The sequence below is a fragment of the Schistocerca nitens genome, chromosome 8 (genome assembly GCF_023898315.1).
Source record: "Schistocerca nitens isolate TAMUIC-IGC-003100 chromosome 8, iqSchNite1.1, whole genome shotgun sequence".
Lineage (NCBI taxonomy): Eukaryota > Metazoa > Arthropoda > Insecta > Orthoptera > Acrididae > Schistocerca > Schistocerca nitens.
This window is the reverse complement of record NC_064621.1, coordinates 556205940-556230607: the sequence shown is the minus strand read 5'-3', so window position 1 is coordinate 556230607 and position 24668 is coordinate 556205940. Positions and strand designations below refer to the sequence as shown.

Genomic DNA, 24668 nt, shown 5'->3' with positions numbered 1-24668 from the left:
ATTAGCAAAGTGCATGGGATTTGGCAGGAGCCTGCGTCCCCCATGCAGCCTTCGCCTTGAGGCTCGAGACGTCGACACAGTCCGCCTCCCACACTGAGGTGAGAGTGGGCCAGCCGGCTCAGTCACACCCAAGGTCGGCTCAGTGACAGAAAGCTGTGGCATCCCCCCTGCACATCTAGTACAGCAGAGGCTGCCCCAGGCACCCTATCCCCACCACACCTCAAGGTGGCACTCTGGAGCCTCTTGACTGTGGCCAACAAAGCTTCTAGCTGTGTGTGGACTGTGGCCAACTCCTCCTGTACCCGCACACAACAGACACAGGCCCTATCCATCTAACTAATATGTGATTTAGTAAAAGAAACTTATCGAAACCTACTGCCACACAAGGTTAACAGCTACACTCTAGTTGGCAGAAAGGACACTCAACAATGAAAAACAATAAAAATGCATCGTAGAAGCTAGATATGGTGCTTACTTTCGTGTTAGGGGCTATCTAGTGAATACCAAAGGAAAAAAAAACAGTGACCAACAGTAAACTGCTAGGGGCTGTCTAGTGAATATTATTAACAAATTAAACAGTAAGCTATTGTAAGCTACACCTACTGATTATCACTCATATTTATAATGTAAACAAACGTATATGTGCATGCGAAAATGACCTAATAAAACTATAAAAACTGCTACGAGTCTAAATGACACTAATAAACGTAAATACTGACAGATACAGGTACAAAACAAAAATTTCAGCTAATAATGGGAGTTCAGAATGCAAAGCACAAATACGAACTCTATATTATAGGAACAGATGGGCTTACAGTACACGATCACTGGAGCCCACAACAAGCTAAGGAATTTAAGCAGACGGCGAGGTGAGTTTTAGCTTTCTACTATCTAAACCGTATGTAAGAAGGGCTCAGAAGTTGTATTATAACACTGATTTACTCAGATATTGTAGTATAACATTAATTTACGACGTATTTTACGTTTGCTTAACTGTTCATGCTCGCAGGTTGCGCTGGCCAAACGTATACAAGTAAGGTTAGATTTCACTGTCAGTATCACTTTTCCTAATACAACGTATAAAAACTGTTACATACAATGTATCGAGTCTAAATGACCCCGAAATGAAGTGATCGTATGGCATTTATTGGCCGGGATATCCTTCGAGGTTCGGCCGACGTATTGCAAATCTTTTTAGTTGACGCCACTGCGGCGACTGGCGTGTCAATGATGATGAAGGACACACAAAACCTAGTCCCCTGCCGGGAATCGAACCCGGGTCCCCTTATGTGGCAGACGATAACGCTACCGCTGCGCTAGTAATAAACGTGAATACTGGTACTGAACCCTAACTTAAACTGATTAACCCTTGTATTTATAATGTAAAGAAACGTTTACGTACACGCGTAAAATGACCTAATGAAACGTATAAAAACTTTTACCTTCAATGTATCGAGCCTAAATGACACTAGTAAACGTAAATACTATTTTACACTGATTTAATTGATAATCCCGCGTATTTAATGTCAGTTAAGAACATAAACAAACGTTTGCGTACACGCGAAACTGTCCTAAATAGAAACTTCGCTTTTCCTATTCAGACCAAATAAAAACTGTAACCTTCAATTTATCAAGTCTATCTGACACTAATGCACGTAAATACTATAGAATATACAGCAAAAACAATTAATTTCTAGCTAAATTACTTATCTCGTAACACAGCAAGCGAAAAGCGCTCGTAGCCAGCGTTAGGGTTGCCAACAGCCAACCGCCAAACGCGCGTTTTAATTGTTTTATGTGCGGTATAAAGTCGATCTGGATCGTAAACGTGAAACGGGCGTGAATGTTTGACTGTGTTCGTCGTGTTTTGCACAAACTGGACATCAAGTTCCCGTCGTAGCATACGTCCGTGATTGTTGAGACTTTCCGCCAACTGTCGCACGGTGCATTTCCAGCACGGAAGCCTGTCACGCAGAATTTCAGCCTTCTGGAGATACGCCGTTACCAAGGTCGCCCATTTTACCCAGTGTGGCGGCGGTCGCAGATTTTATTTCAGCATCACCGAGGATACCTCATTCCAAGGTATGTTCTCTCTTACACCTCTCTCGTCTTTAATGAATCTTGGCGATGATAAGTAAAGGAGACGCAGCTACTGGTGGTTCCACACGAATATTGGCCGTTCGCCTGATGATTCTGAAATCTGCTTAACCAGCGTGACAGGTCGGGGGTTACCTGAATTGGTACTCGCGCCAGTTTTCGAGAGGAGTACCACTATGTCTTTCAAACCGTCTGGTATCATGGCGCCTGACCGCACGTCACTAGCAACTGCTTGAAGGGAGTCTTCGAGGGTGGCTCAGTGGTGCTGGTAGAACCCTGCTCCGAGGCCGGCAGGCCATGGTGGCTTTCTCCTAGATGCACGGAAGGTTGTTTCCTCAGTTTCGTGTAAAATGGATGAGGTTTCCAGAGTGGTTCCATCCTCCTCTTGCAAGCATTCTTGGATGGTGGTGAGAACTGTGTGACAGGCCAGATCGTCGATATCTTGTCTGTCATAGAGGTGCTACAATATGCGTCACCACAAGTCATAATACCCCTCTGGGTATACGAAGTCTGATCAAAAAATTCCGAAACATTCGAAATTTCCCGCCAATGATGTGCTGGAGCAAAATAAGTTTCACTCCCCTACACATGCCTGTGTTTAATGTGTAGCTGCCAGAAGTTTCATTTTCCTGTGTTGAGTAGAGCGTTGTGTCGCACAGTTCACGAATTTAGAAATTGCAGAGTTAGAGGTGCAACTCATCTGCATTAAATTTTGCGTGAAAATGAAAAACCTTTACAGAGACACACCAAATGATGCAGGAAGCCCAAATGGTTCAAATGGCTCTGAGCACTATGGGACTTAACATCGGAGGTCATCAGTCGCCTAGAACTTAGAACTACTTAAACCTAAGTAACATAAGGACATCACACACATCCATGCCCGAGGCAGGATTCGAACCTGCGACGGTAGCGGTCACGCGGCTCCAGACTGAAGGGCCTATAACCGATCGGCCACAGTGGCCGGCGTTGCAGGAAGCCTACGGTGATGAATGCTTAAGCTGTACTCGGACTTACGAATGGTTCACACGGTTTAAAAATGGCCGGACGAAAGTTAAAGATGATCCTCGTTCAGGACGCCCTTCGGCGACCCTCCTGTCAGGTACGTCAACGTCATTGTGCATGCCAGTCGATGACTGAATGTGCGAGAGATTGCAGAAGAAGTTGGATCATATCATAAAATCCTGACACAGCATCTTGGAATACATCGTGTTGTCGCCAAGTTCGCCCCGCGGCTCATGAATCAAGACCAGGGAGACCTTCTCCTTGCACTCTATGAAGAGCTTTTGGATCGCGCAAATGGGAACGAGATATTCCTTAAGAGAATCGTAACTGCTGACGAGACGTGGGTAGGCGACTATTATCTTGAGACCATGGTTCAGTCTTCACAATGGTTCGGGAAAGATTCACCAAACTCTTAAGGCAGGTCAAATGTCAAGGCCATGCTGATAGTTTTTTTTTTATTCTTATATGTCATCCCTTAATCAGCGCATACATTAGTGTGTTCGTTGCTTTTTCTCTGCGTGAAAAAACAGTCTTCCCACAAACGCGTCACATAATTCATTACCTGACGTTTCGTGCACGTTCGTAACTGCACCACTAAGTGGACTGCCACTGCCTGTATAGATTAACCATTTTGTATCCATACATCCACACTTCAACACCTGACCTACCGCCCAGGGGAAAACGAGCGTTAATGGCTTGCTCTTGCCATATGTACTTGGAGGAACTACCCGACCTAGAAATATACAACTTTTAATAGTTTTATTTATTAGTCTCTAAATGACGTTAATAATGATGTAATGTCGGGCACGGATGTGTGTGATGTCCTTAGGTTAGTTAGGTTTACGTAGTTCTAAGTTCTGTGAGACTGATGACCTCAGATGTTATGTTCCATAGTGCTCAGAGCCATTTGAATCATTTGTAGTTGGGTGTGACCTGTGCTTTTTTCCACGAACTGGACACGGTTTCTTGTACGAGAAACCTACGACAGATTGTAGTTAGAAGAGGGGCTAACTCAACCGCAAATTCAGTATAGATAGGGATTACTTCTGGCCCTGGAGCTTTGCTCAATTTTAACGATTTCAGCTGTTTCTCAACACACTGTCACTAATGCTTAGAACACTCATCATTTAAGTGGTACAGGTATTAAACTGGAGGAATTCTGCTGGATTTTCTTTCGTAAAAGGATAGTTGATAATGTAGTTAAGCATTTCAGCTTTGGCTTTGCTGCACTCAATTTGAGTTCCTGTCTCAACCAACTTTGCTGCCATTAAGAGCCTTTATATAAGACCAGAATTTCTTTGAGTTTCTTAAAATATCACTTGCCAATATTCTGCTGCGGTAGCCAGTGAAGGGCTGACGCAGTGCTCTCTTGACAGCCAAACACGTTTCATTCAGCATCTCCCTATCTACACCTTTTATGCGGTAATCTCTGTTTCTTTAGAAGTTTCTTTACAGTGACTGCATGTCGTGGAGGGCATTTGTTAACACGGGGCTGACCCGAACAGCTCCACGACCCCTCCACTGCTCCGCCGCTCGTGTGCGCCGCACCACTTCTGTGTACATTGGACCTAACGGCTCAGAAGATTTTAGATTTTACCACCAATGTTTTAGATACGTGGAATGTTTCTTAGTAACTCTGTTGTGCTCTGATGGATACGAAAACAGTAATATATGACAAAAAATTTCTGTGCGCATAGCTCAGGTCCACACCACAGATTTTTCGTGAAAACGTCAGTGTTCCATAATAAAACGTAATTTCAGTATCAAACGTCTATATTCGACGTTAACATGCAGTAAACACTCACAGATGGGCGCGCTAGAAACGGGGGGTACATAAAGCGCGTCGCGGGGAAGCGCAAACTACTGCAGTCGTTGTCGTAATGCGACAAAGGAGCGATTTGTCTGTCGTCCAATAGGCCGTAATCATTGGCTTTCGAGTCACGGGTGGAATCATTTCAGAAACGGCGAAGTTCGTGATCTGTTCGCTAGAGCCGTGGTTAAAGTGTGCTGCGCGTGGCAAAAATACAAAACCGGCGCCGGTAAACTGCGGTGCTCCATGCGAGACGGATGACAAGTGAATAGCCGTGCAACTGTTGAGCCGCTGACCACCCAAATGAACCCAGTGGCCAGTAACAATGTTTCCTCAATGTCCATTCTTCCAACGCTGCTGCCTATGGGCCTCCGCAGCAAGCTAGTTAATCTATCCGCCGTCCGCGGATAGGAAAATCTCAGTGTGTGAGTTATAGCGGTTTTATTTAAACTAAAGTCTTTCTTCAAAATTTACAAAACAATATTCGTGAGGTAGGACTGATCCTTCAAGCCTACCAATAACTAAATCAGAGATTCTTCCAAACGTAAACTGTCTGTAGTAACCATACAGCTTCACCAAACCAAGCCCCGCGCGTCTCGTGAAGAGCGGCGCGGAGTCCACGTGGCCATCACCTGAGTCCGAGGACGAGTAGAAGTCCTGCGAGGATGGCTCCGGTACGCTGGCGGCTGTGGACGATGACGCGGCGGCTACGATGACACCAGTGGGCTCGCTCGGCGTGAACTGTTTTTTTTTTCTTTATTGATTTTCAATTCCCCCCGAAGGGGGCGGGCTGGCTGCAGCTTACTACGCTGCTCTACAGCCTACAGACGTTTTTTTAAATAAAGGAAGAAGAAAGAAACAAGGTAAAACAGGCGATAAAATGGTGATTTAAAGTGTAAAATGGCGTAAAAATGCGGAAAGTTATAACAGAAAGCAAAAGGGGTTGGCAATGTAGATAAAATACACAGGAATCAGACAAGTAACATAGTAGACACACAATTAAAAAGAAAAAAAGAAAAAGAAAAATACACGGCGACAGTCTGGTTTCTGTTCGCAAGAGATAAAAGGCACACCCAGCGACAGTATGATGGCCGTTCGCAACAAGTCCCAAAAAACACAACACGGAACACTCACTGTAAAACACGCACTGTAGAACACTCAGTGGAGAACACTGCACGAAAGTGGCAGCACAAAGATGACACTCCCGAGCCAAAGGCAGATGGGGGGGGGGGGACCTGCAGGAGGGGGAAAAACAAGGAGGGAGGAGAGGAAAAAAACGAAAAGGGGGGGGGGAACCAAGGAGGGAGAGGACTAATAAAGGGGGAGAAGGGGGAGAGGGAATGAGAGGAGGGAAATGTAAAAGGACGCGGGGGAGGGAAGGGGGCAAAGAGAGGGGAGGTGGGGAAGAAAGAGGATGGAAGGGGGGGAGAGGTAGCCCGCGAAAAGGACAGAGGAAAGGAGGGGGAGGCGTGAACTGCTCCTGCGCCAGCCTAAATACTGCTTGGCGCATGGATATGGCTGGCTCTATTTGCAGTCACTTGTCGAGCGGAAGGAAAGAGGTCCGCGGCTGTAGCGACCTCTTGCGGCGCCGTGGACGCCTCCTGGTGGTCTCTGGGAAGCGTCTGTGTTTCCGGGACGACCGGCCAGGCTGACCCCTACTCGGTCCGGGGACACAGTACTAGTGGTTAGTGTATCCTTGCTGACTGCTGTTCGTCTGCGACGAAGACTGGAATTTCACGCGGGTACCACAACTGGACGTCCACCCAGTGGTGACAGGTGGCTTTTTCGTGTGAATCATTTCTTATGCTCCATCGGACTGACATCAAACACGTTGCTTCAACCATCTGGAGGGTCCCGGCCGGAGGATAAAGCACTGCGGTCTGCGTGATATTTTAATGTCATTCCCTGGACGATCTCGTCATTGTGGAAGGCACAGCGGATCAACACAAGTATCCATCTATCGTTGGAGTTGACATCCATCCCTCGGCACGATAGCATCTACCAGCAGGGCAATGCAATGTATCACAGCTTGCAGCGTACATGTGTGGCTTGAAAAGCACCAGGATGAGTTTGCTGTACTCCCCTGGCCAACAAACTCCCCGCATTTAAGCCCAATCGAGGATCTGTCGGACCACGTCGATTGGGCTGTTGGCGCTGTGGATCGTCAACTGAGAAACCTGGCGCAGCTGCGCACGGCGCGGTAGTCGGCACGGCTTCCGCCCCAGTCGCTGCCTCACGGAATTTCGCTGACCCTCTTCCTGCACATCCCGCGGCGGTCGCTGCTGAGTGGCCGTGCGGTTCTAGGAGCTTCAGTCTGGAACCGCAGGACCGCTACGGTTGCAGGTTCGAATCCTGCCTCGGGCATGGATGTGTGTGATGTCCTTAGGTTAGTTAGGTTTAAGTAGTTCTAAGTTCTAGGGGACTGATGACCAGAGAAGTTAAGTCCCATAGTGCTCAGAGCCATTTGAACCATTTTTTCGGTGGTGAGAGAGGCGGTTGTTCAGGCTTTTGGTAGGTGGTTGCATTAATGTGACTGGACAGTGTACAATAGTTCCACGGAGCAGTATAATGTTGCCATAATAGACAAATCACAAGTCTGTACTGACCCTGGCCGCTCTATGCCCGACGGGCCAACTGCCTAATCGGTCTGAGTATTTTTTTTTTTTTCTCAGTTCGTTTTTGATGTAGACCTAGCTCTCACATTCGCTCATTTCTAGACTTTTCAGGCTCTTAGGATCCCTTTCAACGTGAGCTTCCCTTTGACTTCTGTTTTCTATAATTACGAGCATACTTACAAGCCAAACAGTAAGACATCTTTCATTATTTCATTATTTCAGTAATGTCTGCCGAGGGATTCCGAATGAACACTACTGGCCATTAAAATTGCTACACCACGAAGATGACGTGCTACAGACGCGAAATTTAACCGACAGGAAGAAGATACTGTGATATGCAAATGATTAGCTTTTCAGAGCATTCACACAAGCTTGGCGCCGGTGGCGACACCTACAACGTGCTGACAAGAGGAAAGTTTCCAGCCGATTTCTGATACAGCAACGGCAGTTGACCGGCGTTGCCTGGTGAAACGTTGTTGTGATGCCTCGTTAAGGAGGAGAGATGCGTTCCATCACGTTTCCGACTTTGATAAAGGTCGGATTGTAGCCTATCGCGATTGCGGTTTATCGTATCGTGACATTGCTGCTCCCGTTGGTCGAGATCCAATGACTGTTAGCAGAATATGGAATCGGTGGGTTCAGGAGGGTAATACGGAACGCTGTGCTGGATCCCAACGGCCTCGTATCACTAGCAGTCGAGATGACAGGCATCTTATCCACATGGCTGTAACGGATCGTGCAGCCACGTCCCGACCCCTGAGTCAACAGATGGGGACGTTTGCAACACAACAACCACCTGCACGAACAGTTCGACGACGTTTGCAGCAGCATGGACTATCAGCTCGGAGACCATGGCTGCGGTTACCCTTGATGCTGCATCACAGACAGAAGCGTCTGCGATGGTGTACTCAACGACGAACCTGGGTGCACGAATGGCAAAACGTCATTTTTTCGGATGAATCGTTCTGTTTACAGCATCATGATAGTCGCATCCGTGTTTGGCGACATCGCGGTGAACGCACATTGGAAGCGTGTATTCGTGATCACCATACTGGCGTATCACCCGGCGTGATGGTATGGGGTGCCATTGGTTACACGTCTCGGTCACCTCTTGTTCGCCTTGACGGCACTTTGATCAGTGGACGTTACATTTCAGATGTGTTATGGCCCGTGGCTGTACCCTTCATTCGATCCCTGCGAAACCCTACATTTCAGCAGGATAATGCACGACTGCATGTTGCAGATCTTGTACGGGGCCTTTCTGGATACATAAAATGTTCGACTGCTGTCCTGGCCAGCACATTCTCCAGATCTCTCACCAATTGAAAACGTCTGGTCAGTGGTGGCCGAGCAACTGACTCGTCACAATTGCCAGCCATTACTCTTGATGAACTTTGGTATCGTGTTGAAGCTGCATGGGCAGCTGTACATGTACACGCCATCCAAGCTGTGTTTGACTCATTGCCCAGTCGTATCAAGGCCGTTATTACAGCCAGAGGTGGTTGTTCTGGGTACCGATTTCTGAGGATCCGTGCACCCAAATTGCGTGCAAATGTAATCACATGTCAGTTCTAGTATAATATATTTGTCCAGTGAATACCCGTTTATCATCTGCATTTGTTCTTGCTGTAGCAGTTTTAATGTTCAGTAGCGTAGCTCAACTCTGGCACGGATAACAGAGGCGGCACATCGTGTCGTGGAAGCAATGATGCCTCGGTAGGTCGTTGGAGGGAGTTGGCACCACACCTGCACATACATATCACGTAACTCTCGTTAATTCCGGGAGGGAGGGCGGTCACGTTCAATCACAGTCCAGGTGTGTTACATTGGGTTCAGATCTGGCGAGTTGGGGAACCAGCATGTCAATTAGAAGGACCAGCACGTCAGTTACAACTCGCCACTGTGCTCTTCGAACCACACCATCGCACTGCTACCCTTGTGAGATGGCGCACTATCTTGCTGAAGAATGCCAATGACGTCGGGAAACATGATGGTCATGAAGGGGTGTACGTGGACTCCAGTGTACGATACTCCTTTGCCGTCATGCTGCTTTACACGAACCCCTCTGGACACATGGATGCCAACGTTAATGTTCCCCGAAGCATAATGGAGCCGCTGCCATCTTGCCTCCCCGCAGCACAGATGTTACGCAGCTGTTCACCCCGAACATGACGGATTCGCGCCCTCCCGACGATATGATGAAGGTACCGGCATTCCTCGGATCGTGCAACGCTCTACAACTGCGCCAACGTCCAGTGCCGATGGTCACGAGCCCATTTCTCCCCGTAGTCGCCGATGTCGTGGTGTTAACATCGGCACATGCATGGGTCGTCGGCTGCAGAACCTCATCGTTACGACTGATCGGTGTGCTGTGTCTCAAGGTACACTTGTATTCTGCCCAGCAATAAAGTCTGATAGTTTCTCCACTGTTCGCCGTCTGTCCTGTTTTACCAGTCTGCCCAGCCCACGACGTCCGACATCTGTAATGACGTCTGGACGTGGTTTCACCATGGTTTCTGCACGTGTTGAAGACACCCCCCACAGCATTCCTCGAACGCCCGACAAGTCGTGCAGTTTCCGAAATGCTCGTGCCGAGCCTCGAGAGCATCACAATCTGCCCTCGGTCGAACGCAGATAGATCACGCGCTTTTCCCACTCTGCACACGGACAGCACGCTCACTGATACTACATGCACCGTGAGTGTGTCTGACTAGCAGTCACTCCTCACCGGGTGACGCTGCTATCGTCTGGATTCCGTAGAAATGTTGGAACACGTGAGGCAATACTGACCCTACGACTTATCTTAGAAAATAGATTAAGGAAAGGCAAACCTACGTTTCTAGCATTTGTAGACTTAGAGAAAGCTTTTGACAATGTTAACTGGAATACTCTCTTGCACATTCTGAAGGTGGCAGGAGTAAAATACAGGGAACGAAAGGCTATTTACAATCTGTACAGAAACCAGATGGCAGTTATAAGAGTCGAGGGACATGAAAGGGAAGCAGTGGTTGGGAAGGGAGTGAGACAGGGTTGTAGCCTATCCCCGATGTTATTCAATCTGTATATTGAACAAGCAGAAAAGAAAACAAAAGAAAAATTCGGAGTAGATATTAAAATCCATGGAGAAGAAATAAAAACTTTGAGGTTCGCCGATGACATTGTAATTCTGTCAGAGACAGCAAAGGACCTGGAAGAGCAGTTGAACGGAATGGACAGTGTCTTGAAAGGAGGATATAAGACGAACATCAACAAAAGCAGAACGAGGATAATGGAATGTAGTCGAATTAAGTCGGGTGACGCTGCCGGAATTAGATTAGGAAATGAGACACTTAAAGTTGTAGAGGAGTTTTGCTATTTGGGGAGCAAAATAACTGATGATGGTCGAAGTAGAGAGGATATAAAATGTAGACTGGCAAGGAAAGCGTTTCTGAAGAAGAGAAATTTGTTAACATCGAGTATAGATTTGTGTCAGGAAGTCGTTTCTGAAAGTATTTGTATGGAGTGTAGCCTTGTATGGAAGTGAAGCCGATGACATTGTACTTCTGTCAGAGACAGCAAAGGACCTGGAAGAGCAGTTGAACGGAATTGGATAAGAAGAGAATAGAAGCTTTCGAAATGTGGTGCTACAGAAGAATGCTGAAGATTAGATGGATAGATCACATAACTAATGAGAAGGTATTGAACAGAATTGGAGAGAAGAGAAATTTGTGGCACAACTTGACTAGAAGAAGGGATCGGTTGGTAGGACATGTTCTGAGGCATCAAGGGATCACCGATTTAGTATTGGAGGGCAGCATGGAGGGTAAAAATTGTAGAGGGAGAGCAAGAGATGAATACACTAATCAGATTCAGAAGGATGTAGGCTGCAGTAGGTACTGGGAGATGAAGAAGCTTGCACAGGGTAGAGTAGCATGGAGAGCTGCATGAAACCAGTCTCTGGACTGAAGACCACAACAACAACAACATTTGCAAAGTACTACTCATACGAATATAGATGCTACCTTTTTTATTCAGCGATAACGTCGTCCTCATATGATGAAATCCAGCGTGTTCAACGAGTTCTGAAATAAAGATAGAAAATATTCCTAAAAAAATGTTCTTAAAAATAATTTATTTACACTTTGTTAACTTTAGATTAAAACTGAAAACTAAAAAATGTGAAAAACGAAAAAAAGAATGATTGTGAAAATCCTGCTGGATATCAACAAAAATGTCGCATTAATACTCCCAACCTTTTCCTCATTCAGTATGCAGAAACAGGAAACAAAGGTAAATTAAGGCTTATTAATCCTTTATGCTATCTATAACACTTTGCTTGCTTATAAAACTTCACGTCTGTTTACGATGATCTGCTTATTCCATTACTTTCAGGATTTTTTTTTTTTTTTTTAGTGTTGATTGCCATAACCGAAATTGAAAAAAAGTGTGTTTTGAAAGCTATTTTTTGGGTTGATTAAGTATTGTATAGCACAGCGCCAATATACCTCCCAAAACCATCCTCTAACCGGCCGGTAGGCTCAGCATTTAGCGGCTTAGGACTATACCGAGGTAACCCCCATCTCTGCAGTTCGTCACATTACCGAGCAGCACGCCAAGTGGAACGCAGAATTCGCAGTTGTGTGAATGCGTGTGGCGCTGTGCCGCTGACGTAGACTTTGGGAAGATACCCGTCCTGGAGAGCACTTTTTATTTTAGACCTTGAAATTTCACAGTTTTTCCTTGTCTTCTAGCGCAGAAAATTGTGTATTCTTTTATCGACAGATGTGCCTGGCATTAAGAGTAGACGTACTCGCGTATAACGTAGCGCCGCCGTTTTCTTCCGAGTGCACTACAATAGCTCTATCATATTAAGCTGCATGCATAATAAGGAAGCCACCACGAGTTATCTTTTTTTCATAGACAAATGGTAGAATACTCTTGTGGCTCCGCTGTGCGGTGGGGGCGTACTTCTGAGGATATGGACATGCGTCACTGATGCGTCTACTGCTAGCTGGGTGCTGCATCGACTCTGCAAGGGGCGGATGAGGAAGTGACAGAAAGTGATTGAACACATTATTTCGGTACGGTTCTGTAAAGGTTCGTGTCCATGTTTACTGCAGATCAGCGCCGAAATTGCCGCCGCACCAAGGAATCGGCATACTTTCCCATGAAGAGAGTGACAACCAAGAAAACGCAAGGTACAGTCATTGCTCAGGCAGCGGTCGTCAGTGTTAAATCCGCCCTTTTGGTAGTATCGCAGACAACAGGTGTTAGAAATCCAAGAGAATTCAATAATGAATAAAAGATCTGTACCCAGATTCCAGGAGTGGCCAAGCGCCCCTTCTTGCCCCCCCCCCCCCCCCTCCCATTTGCAGACGTCTGTGGCTACTAGACCAACACTGCGGTTGAGATCACCACAACGAATAGGTCATCGCGCAGTATTTGTTTACCCTGTAGGTCTGTAAGGGTGATCGTTCAGAATTTGTGTTCGATTATAAATTAGTGTAGCTTAGAAGGTTGTATACCTGGAAGAATCCTGGAGATACTAAAAGGTATCAGATAGATTATATAATGGTAAGACAGAGATTTAGGAACCAGGTTTTAAATTGTAAGACATTTCCAGGGGCAGATGTGGATTCTGACCACAATCTATTGGTTATGAACTGCAGATTGAAACTGAAGAAACTGCAAAAAGGTGGGAATATAAGGAGATGGGACCTGGATAAACTGAAAGAACCAGAGGTTGTAGAGAGTTTCAGGGAGAGCATAAGGGAACAATTGACAGGAATGGGGGAAAGAAATACAGTAGAAGAAGAATGGGTAGCTCTGAGGGATGAAGTAGTGAAGGCAGCAGACGATCAAGTAGGTAAAAAGACGAGGGCTAATAGAAATCCTTGGGTAACAGAAGAAATATTGAATTTAATTGATGAAAGGAGAAAATATAAAAATGCAGTAAATGAAGCAGGCAAAAAGGAATACAAACGTCTCAAAAATGAGATAGACAGGAAGTGCAAAATGGCTAAGCAGGGATGGCTAGAGGACAAATGTAAGGATGTAGAGGCTTGTCTCACTAGGGGTAAGATAGATACTGCCTACAGGAAAATTAAAGAGACCTTTGGAGAGAGGAGAACCGCTTGTATGAATATCAAGAGCTCAGATGGCAACCCAGTTCTAAGCAAAGAAGGGAAGGCAGAAAGGTGGAAGGAGTATATAGAGGGTTTATACAAGGGCGATGTACTTGAGGACAATATTATGGAAATGGAAGAGGATGTAGATGAAGACGAAATGGGAGATAAGATACTGCGTGAAGAGTTTGACAGAGCACCGAAAGACCTGAGTCGAAACAAGGCCCCCGGAGTAGACAACATTCCATTAGAACTACTGATGGCCTTGGGAGAACCAGTCATGACAAAACTCTACCATCTGGTGAGCAAGATGTATGAGACAGGCGAAATACCCACAGACTTTAAGAAGAATATAATAATTCCAATCCCAAAGAAAGCATGTGTTGACAGGTGTGAAAATTACCGAACTATCAGTTTAATAAGTCACAGCTGCAAAATACTAACGCGAATTCTTTACAGACGAATGGAAAAACTGGTAGAAGCGGACCTCGGGGAAGACCAGTTTGGATTCCGTAGAAATGTTGGAACACGTGAGGCAATACTAACCTTACGACTTATCTTAGAAGAAAGATTAAGGAAAGGCAAACCTACGTTTCTAGCATTTGTAGACTTAGAGAAAGCTTTTGACAATGTTAACTGGAATACTCTCTTTCAAATTCTGAAGGTGGCAGGGGTAAAATACAGGGAGCGAAAGGCTATTTACAATTTGTACAGGAACCAGATGGCAGTTATAAGAGTCGAGGGGCATGAAAGGGAAGCAGTGGTTGGGAAAGGAGTGAGACAGGGTTGTAGCCTCTCCCCGATGTTATTCAATCTGTATATTGAGCAAGCAGTAAAGGAAACAAAAGCAAAATTCGGAGTAGGTATTAAAATTCATGGAGAAGAAATAAAAACTTTGAGGTTCGCCGATGACATTGTAATTCTGTCAGAGGCAGCAAAGGACTTGGAAGAGCTGTTGAACGGAATGGACAGTGTCTTGAAAGGAGGATATAAGATGAACATCAACAAAAGCAAAACGAGGATAATGGAATGTAGTCAAATTAAATCGGGTGAGGCTGAGGGAATTAAATGAGGAAATGAGACACTTAAAGTAGTAAAGGAGTTTTGCTATTTAGGGAGTAAAATAACTGATGATGGTCGAAGTAGAGAGGATATAAAATGTAGACTGGCAATGGCAAGGAAATCGTTTCTGAAGAAGAGAAATTTGTTAACATCGAGTATAGATTTAAATGTCAGGAAGTCGCTTCTGAAAGTATTTGTATGGAGTGTAGCCATGTATGGAAGTGAAACATGGACGATAACTAGTTTGGACAAGAAGAGAATAGAAGCTTTCGAAATGTGGTGCTACAGAAGAATGCTGAAGATAAGGTGGGTAGATCACGTAACTAATGAGAAGGTATTGAATAGGATTGGGGAGAAGAGAAGTTTGTGGCACAACTTGACTAGAAGAAGGGATCGGTTGGTAGGACATGTTTTGAGGCATCAAGGATTCACAAATTTAGCATTGGAGGGCAGCGTGGAGAGTAAAAATCGTGGAGGGAGACCAAGAGATGAATACACTAAGCAGATTCAGAAGGATGTAGGTTGCAGTAGGTACTGGGAGATGAAGAAGCTTGCACAGGATAGAGTAGCTTGGAGAGCTGCATCAAACCAGTCTCAGGACTGAAGACCACAACAACAACAACAGGAATGCTTTTAGTTAGGGCGCTGTTTCGGGTGTCATTGTGATGAGCTTATGGAGTACTACTGGGACCGAAAGTGAGACAATACAAATATCTGCCGGAACCTAAGTGAAAGTCGATATTTCTGTGAAATACCTTTCCACTGCATGCGAGGATGCGCTGCTAACAGCACCTGAAACATTTGGTGTGAAGTGGGCTGTGGTACAATATGGATCCTCACCCACCCACCGTACACACCACACGTCAACCGATGCGACTTCGACTTCACTCCACAACTGAGGAAACCTCTGCATGGGAGGCGCTTTGCAAACTTCACGCGTTTAGGTGACAGGTGGCGCACATCGATGGCAATGCCAGTGGTACTGAGCAGCTTCTCCAACGTTCGCAACACTGTGTATGTGCCCTAGGGGACTATGTTGAAGCACAGTAGTTGATTCTGATTTATTTTTATTTCATTTGTGCACGCGCACAAAAGAATTTACACAGAGTTCCAATGCGTGGACTTCATTTCAACCTTTCCGCGACCTCTGTAAGTAGGCTGTTTAGCTTTTTTATGTTGGTAACGCCATGTAGCGCTCTATATGAAAATCACTGACTGTGCTGTGTGCAGTCTGTGGCTGGTTTGCATTGTTGGAATTTGCTATTGCAGTGTTGGGCAGTTGGCTGTTAACAGCGCGTAGTGTTGGGCAGTTGGAGGTGAGCCGCCAGCAGTGGTGGATGTGGGGAGAGAGATGGCGGAGTTTTGAGAGCGGATGATCTGGACGTGTGTCCATCAGAGACATTAAATTTGTAAAACTGGATGTCATGAACTCATATATATATTATGACTTTTGAACACTATTAAGGTAAATGCATCGTTTGTTCTCTATGAAAATCTTTCGTTTTCTAACTATGCCTATCATCAGTTAGTGCCTTCAGTAGTTAGAATCTTTTATTCAGCTGGCAGTATTGGCACACGCTGTATTGCAGTAGTTTGAGTAACGAAGATTTTTGTGAGGTAATTGATTCATGAAAGGTATAGGTTATCATTAGTCAGGACCACTCTATTGTAGGGATTCTTGAAAGTCAGATTGCGTTGCGCTAAAAATATTGTGTGTCAGTTTAAGCACAGTCATTTATAATTTTTCTAAGGGGACGTTTCATACCTCCTGTGCTGGAACCCTAATTTATATTTGCATTCAGATACACACTGCCGTACCAGTTCAGTGCACACCGTGGAATTCTCATGTTGTCTTATTATCGCAAGATATACTATAATTCCCATGAGTTATTGAATGGCCCTTGTACTACTGAGTTTGTACCAACTGATCTACATTAAAATGCTAAGTAGATAAGTGACATTATTTTGAGGTAGAGTAAGGTTTTGTACTTATTACAAAGGCTGGTTGATTTGGGGGAGGGGACGAAACAGCAAGGTCATCGGTCGCATCGGATTGAGGAAGGATGGGGGAAGGAAGTCGGCCATGCCGTTTGAAAGGAATCATCCCGGCATTTGGCTTAAGCGATTTAGGGAAATCACGGAAAACCTAGTATTCAGGATGACCGGACGCGGGTTTGAACCGTCGTCTTCCCGAATGCGAGTCAAGTGTGGTAACAACTGCGTCACCTCACTAGGTACTTATTGTAAAATTGACATCTTGCGATATGACTATTTTTGAAACTCAGCGAATCATTTATATGAAAACCAGATATTTGAATTTAGCCCCCTCTTGGAAGAATTACTGTGGACAAGCATGCTGTTTCTCTGGTAATCTATGGAGGACAGTGGTACAGCAGCCAGACATGAAGTATCTGAATAAGCAATTAAAACCAACTGCTGTATTGTAATCAAACGTCTTTAATTCAAAACATGCTACCTGTTTCGAAGCGAAAAAGCGTCATCTTCAGGTGCCAAGCCTAATCTGGCATAAACGTATGAACCACAGTGACAAAGGCCAACGGTGTCCCCAAATGGAAACAGTACAACTTATTAAGCATGGACACCAGCGTGTCCAACCAACAAGCAGAATCCGCAGTTCGTGGTCTAATGGTTAGCATTGCTTCCTCTGGGGTCCTGCGTTCGATTCCTGGCCGGGTCGGGGATTTTCTCTGTCCTGGCTCAAATGGTTCAAATGGATCTGAGCACTATGGGACTTAACATCTCAGGTCATCAGTCCCCTAGAACTCAGCACTACTTAAAGTAACCTAAGGACATCACACACATCCATGCCCGAGGCAGGATTCGAACCTGCGAGCGTAGCAGCTGCGCGGTTCCGGACTGAAGCGCCTAGAACCGCTCGGCCAACCCGGCCGGCCTCTTTCCGGGGAGAGGATGTTTGTGTTGTCCTCATCATTTCATCGTCATTCAGGAAGATGGCGAGACTGTACAGTGGAAAGATTGGGACTTTATACCGGCGCTGATAACAACGCCGTTGAGCGCCCCACAGACCAAAAATCAAGTCAACGATCAAAGTCGTGTCCAGCGAGGCCAAACTCTACCGTATTCTGTATCTTAGCAGTAGTACCAAGCCCATACGCTAGCGTATACGGCGTATATGCTTAGTAAATTGTACTGTTTCCATTTAGAGACTCCATTGGTCTTTGTCAGTGCGATTCGTACGTTGATGGTAGTTTATGATTGGCACCTAAAGATGACGCTTTTTGGCGTCGGAACTGGTAGCATATTTTGAATAAACTACGTTGGATTACAATACAGCTGTTGCTTTTAATTATCATTATTGAGGCCTACGCTGTTAGATTTTAGCGGCTCAAAAACGACGATATTTTGTAACACGAGGAAGTTCGACCAACGAGCGGACAGACGCTTTCGCCTCAGAGTGCGGTTTTGAGGGTCCGCGGCCTCCAGCTCCGCAGAATGAGGGCGAGGAGCTCAGCCCAGCGCTCGAGGGCGGCGGAAACGACGCGACGCGCCGTTGGGCGGGCGGCGAGTCTGCAGAAGTTGCGGTGGCGGCGCCGCGCCGGCCTTGGCGCGGCAGGGGGTGACGGGAGAGGGGCGGGGGTGGTGTGTTGGCCGGGAGGGGGGGGGGGAGGCGCCCCTCGCCGCGCTGCCCATCGATCCGCCGCCGGCGCCGGGACTCTGGCGGCACGGGGCCTGCAGCGGAATGCGCCGCTTCGCCCAGCAGACGCTTCCACCGCACACGGCATGCCCCCTGGTGATACTAGGGCCTCTGCCACACCTGAGGTCCACAGTATTCCGAAACAGTACTCATTGGACAAATATATTATCCTAGAACTGACATGTGATTACATTTGCACACAATTTGGGTGCATAGATCCTGAGAAATCAGTACCCAGAACCACCACCTCTGGCCGTAATAACGGCCTTGATACGCTTGGGCATTGAGTCAAACATAGCTTGGATGGCGTGTACAGGTACAGCTGCCCATGCAGCTTCAACACGATACCACAGTTCATCAAGAGTAGTGACTGGCGTATTGTGACGAGCCAGTTGCTTGGCCACCACTGACCAGACGTTTTCAATTGGTGAGAGGTCTGAAAGAATGTGCTGGCCAGGGCAGCAGTCGAACATTTTCTGTATCCAGAAAGGCCCGTACAGGACCTGCAACATGCGGTCGTGCATTATCCTGCCGAAATGTGGGGTTTCGCAGGGATCGAATGAAGCGTACAGCCACGGGTCGTAACACATATGAAATGTAACGTCCACTGTTCCAAGTGCCGTCAGTGCGAACAAGAGGTGACCGAGACGTGTAACCAATGGCACCCCATACCATCACGCCGGGTAATACGCCAGTATGGTGATCACGAATACACGCTTGCAATGTGCGTTCACCGCGATGTCGCCAAACGCGGGTGCGACTATCATGATGCTGTGAACAGAACCTGGATTCATCCGAAAAAATGACGTTTTGCCATTCGTGCACCCAGGTTCGTCGTTGGGTACACCATCGCAGACGCTTCTGTCTGTGATGCAGCGTCAAGGGTAACCGCAGCCATGGTCTCTGAGCTGATAGTGCATGCTGCTGCAAACGTCGTCGAACTGTTCGTGCAGGTGGTTGTTGTGTTGCAAACGTCCCCATCTGTTGACTCAGGGATCGGGACGTGGCTGCACGATCCGTTACAGCCATGTGGATAAGATGCCTGTCATCTCGACTGCTAGTGATACGAGGCCGTTGGGATCCAGCACAGCGTTCCGTATTACCCTCCTGAACCCACCGATTCCATATTCTGCTAACAGTCATTGGATCTCGACCAACGCGAGCAGCAATGTCACGATACGATAAACCGCAATCGCGATAGGCTACAATCCGACCTTTATCAAAGTCGGAAACGTGATGGAACGCATCTCTCCTCCTTAACGAGGCATCACAACAACGTTTCACCAGGCAATGCCGGTCAACTGCCGTTTCTGTATCAGAAATCGGCTGTAAACTTTCCTCTTGTCAGCACGTTGTAGGTGTCGCCACCGGCGCCAAGCTTGTGTGAATGCTCTGAAAAGCTAATCATTTGCATATCACAGTATCTTCTTCCTGTCGGTTAAATTTCGCGTCTGTAGCACGTCATCTTCGTGGTGTAGCAATTTTAATGGCCAGTACTGTAAAAGTAATAACAGATCAAATAAAATGTTTATCAACTCGAAAGAAAGACAATCCACAAGTTTATGTAAACGCAACCAGCAATGTACCACAGGAATCAGCTTAGTTTTTCAAGGAACTCCACGACAGGATAGAAGGAGTGAGCGGTGAGGAAACCCTTCGGTTTTGGTGTGTAAGCGCGTGTATTACTGCTAAGATTTTTGAATTCCTGTGGTAGCTTATTGAAATTGGATGAGGTAGTATACTGTGCACCTAACTGCGCAAGGGTCAAGGAAGCACGATCCATATGCAGATTGAATTTCTGTCTAGTATTAACTGAGTGAAAGCTGCTAATTCTTGGGAATAAGGTGATACTGTTAACAAGAACCAATAGCAAAACATATATATATATATATATATATATATATATATTGATAGGCCAATGACGGAATACCCAGACTAATGAACAGGAGTCAACAAGAGTTTTGCGTACTTACACCACTTATTGCCTGAACCATCGATTTCTGAGCCAAGAATATCCTTTGAGAATGGGAATAGTTCTTCAAAAATATGATACAATATGACATAAGCGAACGAAAATGAGCAATGTACCCTGCTTGTCATGTCGAACTATTAGTTACTTCAGATACTTTTCAAATACTAAAAATGGCAGCATTAAAACTTTGAAAAAGATATTGAACATGGCTTTCTGCGACAGTTTACAATCTATGGTCAAACTGCATTTGGTCAAACTGCATTGAAACTGCAATTTCACAAAATTTGAGAGAGGACAATTTACTCTCTCACCTATTTTTTGTACACAGAAAATTATTAAAGATTTTGTTACAACCTGATGCACCCTGAGCAAGACTCTAGAAATTTAACAGCCTTCACAGATGTTGAAGGAGCCTGGTAGGGCACTAGAAGCATGTGGTATTTTTATGGTTCTTAGCTCGTAGAAACGGCATGTTGGGAGTTGGAAGCAATTGACGGAAAGCCTATCCCTCAGTCAATCTTCCCAGACAGGCCCACAGCCATACAGGGCAGACAGAGCAGCCCCTCATTGATACAGGTCTCCAGCAGAACAATGCCGTGATACCTGCATTGGCGCCAGCTGAAGACTGCGCTGGGGGCAACAGACTGAAGGGACGCATCTATACAGTGGAGCAAATAGGCCTGTGACCCACCTTGGTTGTATGAGAAACTCCAGCGTCTGAGAAACGTTTACACACAGAATCTTTATTATGGCTCATAGCGAGGACTAACAAGCTCCAAGGCACAGGTGATTTAGATAGAGATCTTTAAGATTGTATGTGTTCGCTTGTTGCCGTGGGAAGTGATGCGACTTCAGAGAAGATCATCTTCCCACTCTGTGAAAACTTAAAGAAGCCAGTAATTGGCGGTTTCTTTTTTTTTTTTTTTTTTTTTTTCTCGAGACACAGGTTTCTTAACTCTTACCGTAATTCGACAGGAGTTTGTGCTGTCATGTGGGAGGGGAGATTTAGTGCCTCTAGAGCCCTATGATTGACTCAAGATGGCGTGAAGGTGGTCTCGTTCGTGCACTTTGTGGGAAAAAGGATTTTTTTTTCTGGACTTTGGTCTGGTAGTGGACTTCTTGTCGAAGCCCCTGGCACGTCTGGTTGGTACTTGAGACCTGTCCTAAGACTGACTTCGCTTGTGAGTAGTTTAGACTGGGGAACCTGTGGTGAAGTTCTTATTGTACCAACAGTTTGACTTCAAATGTCTAGGATTGCTCCATTTGCCGAGGACACACTTATTTGTTTTTGGTTTACCAGTCTTGATGTTTGGTATCCTTGTGCACTCAGTCGTATAAGAGAGTCAAATTGGTCCTTGGTATGACCATCGAACGGGTGTGTCACACACTTAAATCTACCACGATTTCAGGGCTCTGGTAGAGAGTAAATTCGTCTGCCTGATCGCTAGACCGTGAGATTTTTGCATTTCTTTCGTGGACGCGATCGATTCACAGGTGCTCATATCTTACCTCCGCCGCACACAGCTCGCCAGCTGCAAGTTACATCGCTGCATGAAGCAAACAGGGTAACGTACTGCCGCTCCGGCCTTGTCAGGGCGTACAGATCTCAATCGCCACTTGCTCTCAGCTGCACCTATGTAGTGAAACTTCAGTAGTTTTGATCAACCAAAGTCTGCTCAGCGTCAGATCAGTTCAGATTGCGTTATCCACATTTTTATGGCCAGAGTACTTGACTCACTTCTGCCACCGAGGATCCTTGTCCATTGTACACTAAAACCAACTGTTACTTGTTTACAGTATTTAATCAATAACTTGTTTAGCATAATTTATGTCTGTTTTTTTTTCTTTTAAAAAATAAATGTTGTTAGAACTCTAGTAAATTCTGCTTCATTCCCATTCGTGTTATATAACAGCCCCCACAGGATTAACTTTCAAATTAGTGAAGTACCCTCGGCAAAAATCCACAATAGTGGTGACGTTATGTATAGCGTGTCTCTCCAGAAGTCGTCATGCGCTTTTTCTCCGGTGTTTCGGCAGATATTTGCAATTTTATTGTTGCTACATGTAGCTGGAGTCATCCCAAATAAACACCGCTCATCAAGTCTCTCACACGACTTCCACCATCGACGGAAATCGTCGGTTGTTTCCTATTAGAGGCAAAGGTGGAAAAATGGGCCCCTGCTGGTATTATGGGCCCCCTACATATTTGGAAGTACAGGCCACGAATTCTAGCGGAGAGCACACGAACTACTAAAACTAGTTGCCAAACTTCACTGTACAGTGCGCAGACGTAGAAGCTGTCATGGTTTGTGAGTAGTTGTGCTGTGAATTTTTTCGCTGTCATCAAAAGTTTGAAAGGTTAGTGTTTATTTGAATAAAACTCAAATTTCTAACATGTTATTAGTAGAACTAAGGTAAGGTACGTATTTGACTTGCTGTTGGGATACCGTTTTACGTTAATTAACGTCGGTTGCGAACCAAACTAACCGTAGGCAAGATCGTTTTTCCCAAGATGGCGAGGGTGGATATATGGGCCCCTTTTGCTGCTGGTATTATGGGCCCCGTAAAATCAATCAGATATTGCTACTCTATGTTTCAGATGCCTCGAACACATCTTGTATCCCCAAAAAAATCGAAACGGCAATCGTGAGACAAAGCAAATATGGCAAATGCTATTAAAGAGAAAAAATGGGGTTGAAAAAAGCAGTTAAAGTGTACTCTGTCCCTTGTTCTACGCTCCAAAGGCTCTCCACCGGTTTTACCACAGGGACTTGAGGACGAACTGGTTAAATATCTTCTCATTATGGAATCCAAATTCTACGGCCTTACCAGAAATGACGTCAGGCGCATGGCCTACCAGCTTTGCACAAGAAATAAAAAGTTGGTGTTTCTGTCCCTGATGTTGATGACGCTGTATGTCTATTTTGTGAAGGGATTTTTTTCAAAGGACACAAAAGGTGAACTTTGGGTCCAGTGTATAACCTGTGAGATGTGGGCTCAAAACGAATGCGCTGGATGCGAAAAAGATGCTTATGTGTGTGACTATTGTAAATAGGCTAGGCGTAGGCTGTGAAAATCATCCCAGCAGTAGACTAATTAACAATGTTCAGAGTGAATCTTTCTTTCATTATACATAAAAATTAAATTAAATCATATTTTTCAAATTTTTGTTTCTTTTTATTTCAAACTACCTTGGGGCCCATATTACCAGCACAATTTCTTGACGCAACAAAATGCAGAGTATCAGGAAAAAAATAAAATTTTGTTTTAAATATTAAAAAGTTGGACCAAAACATGTCGTAACTATTACAGGACATACTAGAGAAATGTTTTATGTTAATTTTAGGTGATTATACTAAAAATAAAAGGTGTTATATAAAAAAAAACAGAGTAGGGGCCATTTATCCACCTTTACCTCTACAAACAAAATTATTTCTGAAGGAAGTTTTACATACCTATTCTGTAGAGCAGTCCCAGATTAGTCTAGGGCGATATTTGTTTTATCAGTATGTACAGGGTGGCGCACGAAATGTGTTACCAATTGCTTCTTTCACAACTTACGACGCACATTAAATATCCCGCTGGGATCTCTACAGCAGTACCAGCAGAGCTTGGAAAAACAAATGAGTTACGAAATGACGTATAATTCACGATACTGCCGCTAGGAGACTAATAAGCAGTTATGGCTGACAATGGAAGACTGACGTCACAGCAACGATCGGCAATTGTGTTACTTTTTCTTGAAACGAAAAACCTTCGACTCAGAGGCGTTTTCGACAACAGTTTAACACACGATGGGTCCCTTGCAAGAAGACCATCCACAGGTTGTACGATAAATTTGTACAGGAAGGAACAGTATTGGAAGCGAAGCGACCTCGGCCTAAGCCTGTTTGTTCGCCGGAGAATATTGAAGCGGTACGAGTTGCCGCACAGAGAAGTCCCGGGAAATCGTGTAGAAAGGCAGCAGTGCAACTGGGAATATCCAGACGCTCCGTTCAACGCATTCTTAAAAGTGACCCCCATATGTACCCATACAAGATGACCTGTGCACAGAAGCTCACTGAAGAACACAAGCAGCAGAGACTGCTGTTTGCTCAGTGGGCGGAGGATAGGGAAGAAACTCTCAACAACGTTTGGTATTCAGACGAGGCGCATTTTCATTTAGACAGTGTGGTTAAAAAAAATGTACGCTTTTGGGCCACTGAAAACCCATAAGTGCTTCACGAACGACAACATTATGCTCCGAGGATTACACCGTGGGCAGCAATTTCCAGTCACGGACTTATTGGACCCTTCTTCTTTGAAGAAACTGTGAACAGCGAGCGTCATT

At 45.4% G+C, this 24668-nt stretch overlaps 1 protein-coding gene across 1 annotated transcript in view; it reads left to right on the top strand.

Annotated features, from left to right (window-relative positions):
* The window catches only part of LOC126199673 (RNA-binding protein cabeza-like), a 127826-nt gene extending 109534 nt beyond the window's left edge, over nt 1-18292 (top strand). The window contains exon 3 of the mRNA XM_049936601.1: nt 18156-18292. Within this exon, the coding sequence (XP_049792558.1) occupies nt 18156-18292 (137 nt within the window). The remainder of the gene's footprint in view (nt 1-18155) is intronic.
* Nucleotides 18293-24668: the final 6376 nt, after the last annotated feature.